This window comes from Mizuhopecten yessoensis, unplaced genomic scaffold (genome assembly GCF_002113885.1).
Source record: "Mizuhopecten yessoensis strain PY_sf001 unplaced genomic scaffold, ASM211388v2 scaffold6135_2, whole genome shotgun sequence".
NCBI classification, from domain to species: domain Eukaryota; kingdom Metazoa; phylum Mollusca; class Bivalvia; order Pectinida; family Pectinidae; genus Mizuhopecten; species Mizuhopecten yessoensis.
The window spans coordinates 245,608-253,321 of record NW_018406398.1 but is presented as its reverse complement, the minus strand read 5'-3'; the positions used below and the strand labels follow the sequence as shown (position 1 = coordinate 253,321).

The window sequence follows — 7,714 nt, the reverse complement described above, 5'->3', positions numbered from 1 at the left end:
GGGGGGGGGGGGGGGGGGGGGTGTTGTCATACCCACCAATTATACAAAATTGAGTCCCCTTGACCTAAGAATGCTCTAGACTAAATAAGGATAAAATCCCATAATCACGATGGTCAAAGAAGGATTTTAAAGGTTTTACCTCTATTTCTCCTATTGGGCCCCGCCCCTCAGGTCCCAGGGGGGCCACACCCACCGTTTATACAAAATTGGTTCCCCTTTACCCAAGGATGCCTCAGACCAAATATGGAACAAATCCTTTCATTCCTACAGAAGAAGGATTTTAAAGAATAACTTGCTATGTTTTCCCTATTTGGCCCCGCCCCTCAGGCCCCTGGGGGGGCCACACCCATGGTTTATACAAAATTGGTTCCCCTTTGAAAGAATTTGTTATATTCCCCTTGTTTGGCTCAGCCCCCAGGGGGGCCAGACCTACGGTTTATACAAAATTGGTTCCCTTTCACCCAAGAATGATTCAGACCAAATATGGAACAAATCCTTTCATTCCTACAGAAGAAGAAGGATTTTTAAGAATTTGCTTTATTTACCCTATTGGGCCCCGCCCCTNACGACGGACGGACGCTGAGGTATGGCATAAGCTCACCATGGTCTTTCGGACCAGGTGAGCTAAAAAAGTAGTTCCTACTTCCTCATTNAAAGTAGCGTTTTAAAGGAAAAGTTGACGGATGGATGACGGACACTGCGGTATAGCATAATATAGCTCACCAATGGTCCTTCGGACCAGGTGAGCTAAAAATTGAGATAAAATATTGAATGGTTTTAACCTGATAAATCAACTGAAGAAGTGCCGTCTGATAAATCTACTGTACTTCAAGAAGTGTTTTTTGACAAATCAACAGCACATGGAAGTAGAGTTTTCTGATAAATCTACTGGTTTTTTGAGAAATCATTTACATATATGTATGTGCCTGATAAATTTACTTCAGAAGACATTATGTCTGATAAACTAATAAATGTTTAAAAATCCTGGATCCACTACCGGCATGCAGACCATGTACTCTATTCATTGTGATACACTAGTACTATATATGATAAACTTGCTGAACTAAAATCGGAATGGTCCATACATTTCCATTATATTTTGAATATTGATTCGTGATCCAGCAAAATTAGATTAGATTAACTATATATATATACAATTGTACAGATATTTTGAAAGAATATTTCAGTCTTCTTCAGCGCATGTCAGACCAGATATTAACTTAGGCTTGATCATTATACTGCATGTAATATGTATTTGGAGTGAACAGTTTCAGTTTTTAACATGTAGTTTAATTTGTAAGGCTATTTTGCAAAATTCTACAAGCCGTAGCTGTACTTTCATAGTAAATATCCAAATTGTGTCACTCATCACAACATAAAACCTACTAGCCCTGGGTGTCATGCAGATGGAAATGTACACCATTGAGGTACATGTATATATAACGGTGGACTTTATATTAGGTATTAGGTATGAGATCTTGGACATTGTTAACCTTACTTTTGATCAATAAATAAAGTGCGAAACAATTTTGGATAGCATAAAAAAGGTACCATTACGTGAAAAACACACGTTAAAGTGCATGATGATAGAATGGAATGGATGTCTAACCAAATATAACTATACATAATATTTTAAAAGATGTGGATTAATTAGGTTGCGTTACAAGCGTCGGCTATAGGGAATTTCCCTTTAGCTCAGCGGTAGAGCATCAGGCTTGAGAGCCAAGGGTCGTGGGTTCGAGCCCCAGCGACGGCACTATCTTTATCACTATTCCTCGTCCTACTACAATATAGGGTACATTTATGATTTTATATTAACTAAAGACTTTAAACAAAAAATTACAACAGTTTTACACCTTTATGACATATGATATAAATACCTTCAAACTTAAAAATAACAAACATATAATAGTACATGAAGATACAGAGGTTGGAAAAGTCATATTGATCACAAGAGCGAACGACAGAAACAAATAGGGAGAGACACAGGAACCAAGAACCCCTTTGAGGGGCTGCCTACAGCAACCATTAACTCATTCACCCCTGAAGACACATTTGAACTCTTCCAATTCAATTCAAAGGTGGGAATAGTTCATTATGAAATTTCAGGGGTGAATCATCAGTTAAGGGAGAAACGCAGGGACCAATATCTATAGGCAGAGACACACTATGATGACAAATTGGGAAAACCACATAGTCCATTAGGAAGAGCCACAAGGCACAAAAGAAATAATCACCATGACAACTTATATAATTAGGGAGACCCATATAGAAACTAGGGAGTGACATGAATGCTATAGTGAGTCATGTCACAGGGACCACTTTAAAGACCTACAGGGATCCCTAAGGACGATGTCTCAGGAGCCATTTACTAAAGCTAGAGACACAATGCAATGTCTAATAGGATACATTACATTACCTACTTTTGGGATCCACAGGAGCCTCGGGGACCATGGCCACTTGGAGGACCAAAAGGGGCCCAAGGGAGAGCCACTGGAACAGATTGGAGGAGCCACAGGGACCACTGATGAAGTCTCAGGAACTAATAGAGGAATCCACAGGGGTCATATGGACTGCAAAAGTGATAGGGGCCACTAGTAAGGTATACAAAGACCCATAGGGAGAGCCATTGGATCCAGTTGAATGAGCTTCTGTGACTGCTAATGGAGTCGGGAGCTATAAGTGGAAACCACAGGGGTCATATGGACTGTAAAAGTGATAGGGGTCACTAGGAAGGTCTACACAGACTCCCAGGGGGAGCTACAGGGACAAAAGGGGAACCACAGAGACTGATAGAAGGAACAATAGGGATCAATAACTATAGGGGCTATTATAAGAAATCACAATGGTCAAAGAAACCAGTAGGTTCAACATTGCAGTCACAGAATCTGTAAGTGTTGCCAAAGGGACCTCAAGGAAGACCAATAGAGGGAGCGATAGGGAGTTCCCCGGACCACTAGCTATACCGGCTATTACAGGAAATCACAAGGGTCATAGGAACAATAAGGAAATCTAGAGCTAAAGGGACCAATAGGGTAATAAGGGTTAAGTCACTGGGACAGACAAGTGTAGCTGAAGGGACCACCAAGAAGTGCCACATAGGCCACTTGGGGGAGCAACAGGGACCAATAGAGAGAGACATAAGTCCTAAAGGAGCCATACAGAGTCATGGAAACCACTAGAGGGAGCCATATAGACCACTAGGAGCAGTCACAGGGATCAATGATTACTAAGTGAAACCGTAGTGACTATAAGGTGGGGGTGGGTGTCCAAGGACCAATAGTGTAGGGATTGGTAGGAAACTAGGGACCACTAGCTATAGGTGGATCCATAAAAACCACTAAGGTCATTGGCATACATAGTACACATCAGAAATTGTATGATACAAAGACTGCATATAAAAAATATATAAACCATCCATTATATATACCATTATACATAAGTTATTTTAATTGACTTGACCACCTCCGTCTGTTTTTGGGTATCAATGTCTGTTGACACCGAAATCACAGAAATAGTCTGTGTGCCCATCTCTCCTGTCCCGCAAAACTCCTTCATTGACATGACACCAGACTTGACTTGCTCAACCCCTAGCACCATACCGGCCTTGACCCTTGTAGCCGCCTGAGATCCTGTGTCCTTGATTGTCATGATATATTGAGATCCAGACTCCCTCATACTGTGGACATGACAGCGCACTTTTTCCATCCTCCTTTCAAGTTGAATCTTAACCTCGTCCAAGGTACCAGAAATGTTTTGCCATCTCTCTTTTGATTCTACTGTTGGAGTGACGCATTTCTGTGGTGACGACCTTGAGGATTGACCCCAGCTTAATGGAGACTTGGAGTCGTCATAATCATCATCAGACTTGTAATGGCTACTAGTATATTCACAGTCATCAAGGATGGAGGAAGCCGCTGATATGTTTTCCTCAGAATCCATCCCTTTTTTGAGCTCATTTTGAGGATTTCTGCAACAACAGCAGCAGTAACAATGACAGGAACATGTCAATTTCTTGCAGCAGGACCTACACGTCTTCATAATGCCAACAAAGATGGCAATAACTAGCATCAGACCTGAAGAGGCAGCACCATAGATGAGACCCTCATAGAACACCGGCCGAATAGAACTGATCACCATGACGTTAATTGTTACATTGGTCTGACCACCCTTGTTGACTGCAAAACATGTGTAATCACCAGCGAAACTCCCATGGATATTGTCAAAGTACAAGCTTCCATCAATTTCTGCACGTACAACAGTATTCTTGTCTGTACACTCCACAGGCCAGACATACTCACGTCTGGCTTTTACACTAGAAATGTTCAAACTCTTCCAGTCCAGGCGAACAGTTGGATGGGCAAAAACCTGACCCCTGGCATTCTGCCAGTAGATTTGGGCGTGAGGAAATATGCTTGTTCCACAGGCCAAATATACATCATTCCTGACCAGGAAATTCCGATTGTGAGAAACCTGAGATATATTTGGCTGCGAGCAGGGTAGATCCGAGATAGGGACCTCCGACAATAACTTGTTATTCAAACTCTCAGGAACTAAGCAACGAGCTGGGTCATCGTTCACAAACTTCTGTGGCCTGGATTGTACGTATTTCAGTAGTGATTCCAACATACACGAACATTCCCAGTTGTTTCCAGAGAGAGACACTGAATGGATAGACGGCAAAACCTGTACATTGTCAAAACTCATCACCTTGATTTTATTATTGTCCAGTTTTAAAGATGTAAGTTTAAGTAGACTTTTGAAGACAGAATCATGGACATGACTCAGATAGTTGTGGCTCAAATCAAGGTGCGTGAGACTGGTCAAAGTGTCGAACACCTTGTCATCCAAGGTAGATAGCTGGTTATGACTCAAATCTAGGTTCTCCAGCAGACTCTGTTTCTCAAATGTTTGAGAATCAATCTGGCATATCACATTTCTACTGAGGTTGAGACTTCTTAACTTTACAGAAGAACTAAAATGTGGGTATTGCAAGAGGCTTATGTAATTCTGACTCAGGTCCATATCCACAACGTTTGGTAAATCAACCCAGCTTTTACAGAAGAGAGATACTAAAAAACTGTTTGTAAATTTTAGAGTTTGAATGGACAATTGTCCTTGAAATTCTTTGGGAATACAGGAGTAGTTTCCAGTCAACGTAAGATCTGATAGCAACAACTTTTGGAAGTTAACATCATCTAGAGAGGTCACACCGTACTCCAAGGTACAGTTCGTGTTGGAGTTTGTGTCACACTGACAGAATGTAGGACAACTGTTGGTGAGGACAGACTTTCCCAACTTCTCTGTATGTAGATCTGCTGCTAGGTACGCAGCTTGAACCACTTCCTGTATCAACAATACCAGGAAGAGCAGCACAACTTGCTGAACATCATTGAAAAGTCTTCTCCGTGTAACACCCATCTTGTGACAATCCTTTACCTAAAAATGTAAAGAATAATATGTTAACAAAATCATATTTAAACATGGTAATTTTTTCTAGTCTTATTTTCTGGTTTATATCTGTCCTTTTTGTTTTCCAGGTAGTTTTTTTTCTAATAACAGTGTCCTAATGGTACTAGTTTTGTCAAGAAAAGATATGACATGATCAATGTTTGCTTATTTATTCAAAATCCAACTTGTTCCGTTTAGATAAAACAAAGTGAGCAGATACTCACTAAGATACACCCACCCTACACACTCCCACACACACTTTGCTTTGTTTGTGTTTTACGTCCTATTAACAGCTATGGTAATATATGGACGTGCCAGGTTTTGATGGTGGAGGAAAGTCAGAGTTCCCTGAAAAAAATCACTGACCAACGGCCAGTACCAGGGGACTGCCCCACGTATGTTTTGAACCCGCGACCCAGTGGTGGACGGCTAGTGGTAGAAGAATGTCAGACGCCTTAACCACTTGGCCACTGCAGCCCCCCCACACACACACACTTTTTGCTGATATCGTAACCATTTTACCTTGACTGATGACCACCAAAATCTAATCAGGCCCCCTTCCTCGATATCCAGTTGAACCCCTGGAATTTGTCATAGCAAAATTGAAGGCACACGGCTAGCTATTTGATTGGTCTCAGGTAAAAAATCCTGACCAATCACTAGGCTGACGATTGTTCTTTGAAGATTACAGAGGAGCGACGCCCGACTTCAAAGCCAATAAGTTATACCGTTATGCGACCGCGCGATTCTTTTGATGTACATCAAACTGAAAGTATCAAATTAGTCTTCTCTTCTCGTCCACAAGGTGCGCATGCTGCACCCTGAGCCTTCAATTTTGCTACGACATATTCCAGGGGTGTAGAGAGCGAAAATAAGCGTAATCCCTGGGTAAATAAGCGTAATCCCTGGGTATTGAGGATGATCATGCAGGCCCAATGATCATGGAACAATCTTGAGTCCAAATTCGTCTTAAGTTTTGACTTAAGGATGTACACCTCTGAGAAGTCAAAAATGTCCTGTATTAAACTTTTTTTCTTATATGGATTTTTGGAAAAAAGAGTTAATGGCATAGAAGAAAATGCAAAAAAAACTACATGTCCGTGTGTTCGTTTTTGTGCTATGATCGGTCAAAGATACCAATTTAACACAACATGTGATTTTAGGTGATGTTTTTGGTTTTGACCATTTGCAGAACAAATTCATACAATTTCTTCCAAGTGTGTTATCAGATATATATATATGAATGTTTGTAGAAATTATGAAAATATTATTTTCTTTTAAATTATGGAAGTGCAGTTTCTTAATCTTATTCTTTTAACTCAGAAAGCCAATTTTAGTTAACCCTACCCACTATTTTTTAATGAAAAAATACTCATTTTTTACCAATTTTTTGCAGATTAAACGCTTGATATAAAAAGTTCTGGTATTAAACTTTTATTTAATATTTAATGAATTAAATGAAAATGTGTTTCTCTTTCTAAAACATCTACAACAAGCGGCCCATGGGCCTTAATGGTCACCTGATATATTTATACAGAGAGTTGATTTTGTTTTTAACACGAACAGAAATATTATTCAGTGACAAAAAACAATAAAACCACCTTATTCAATATCTAGCATACAGATTTAAGACGAAAAAGTCTTTGAAATTAGCCCCTCTGATTCTAAAAAAGGAAAATGAAGAAATTTTAGCACACTTACTCCTTTGGGCCCCACCCTACAGCCCTTGGGGGTAGGGCTGGCTTAAAATTTTCAAAGTATCAAACTGTAAACTCAGGGTTATAATTCCAATCAAGTTATTAACATGTAATATTCAAAGTATCATTTGCCATTATAAACCTTTTAAGACCCTTCCATCTAAGAAGAGTGTTTGATTCTACCATATCTGGGTCTTTGAGAAGATTTTTTTTTGAAATTTCAGTCATTTCAACCCTTTTTGGCCCCACCCATCAGCCCCGGTGGGGTCAGTCAGCGCTAATATGTGCATACCATCAAACTGCTATCCAATACTGATAATGCTAACCCAAATTGAATTACTTCCAATGAAAATTAAACAAATGTTGGTCCAAAATGTGATTTCCCTATATAAACTATAGTAAAGTTTACCCCTTTCCAGGGGGAAACGTGAGACCCCAGGATCATGAAATTCACAATTTCGGTAAAGCACCTTAAGACCCTTCCATCTATGAAGAGTATTTGATTCTACCATATCTGGGTCTTGAGGAGAAGATTTTTGAAATTTCAATCAATTCGACCCTTTTTG

The 7,714-nt window shown here is 40.0% G+C and overlaps 1 protein-coding gene across 1 annotated transcript in view; it reads right to left on the bottom strand.

The window, feature by feature from the left end:
• Positions 1 to 1,836: 1,836 nt before the first annotated feature.
• The window catches only part of LOC110451637 (leucine-rich repeat and fibronectin type-III domain-containing protein 5-like), an 8,373-nt gene continuing 2,495 nt past the window's right edge, over positions 1,837 to 7,714 (bottom strand). Inside the window, exon 2 of the mRNA XM_021499755.1 lies at positions 1,837 to 5,439. Within this exon, the coding sequence (XP_021355430.1) occupies positions 3,433 to 5,421 (1,989 nt within the window). The 5' untranslated portion in view covers positions 5,422 to 5,439 and the 3' untranslated portion in view covers positions 1,837 to 3,432. The remainder of the gene's footprint in view (positions 5,440 to 7,714) is intronic.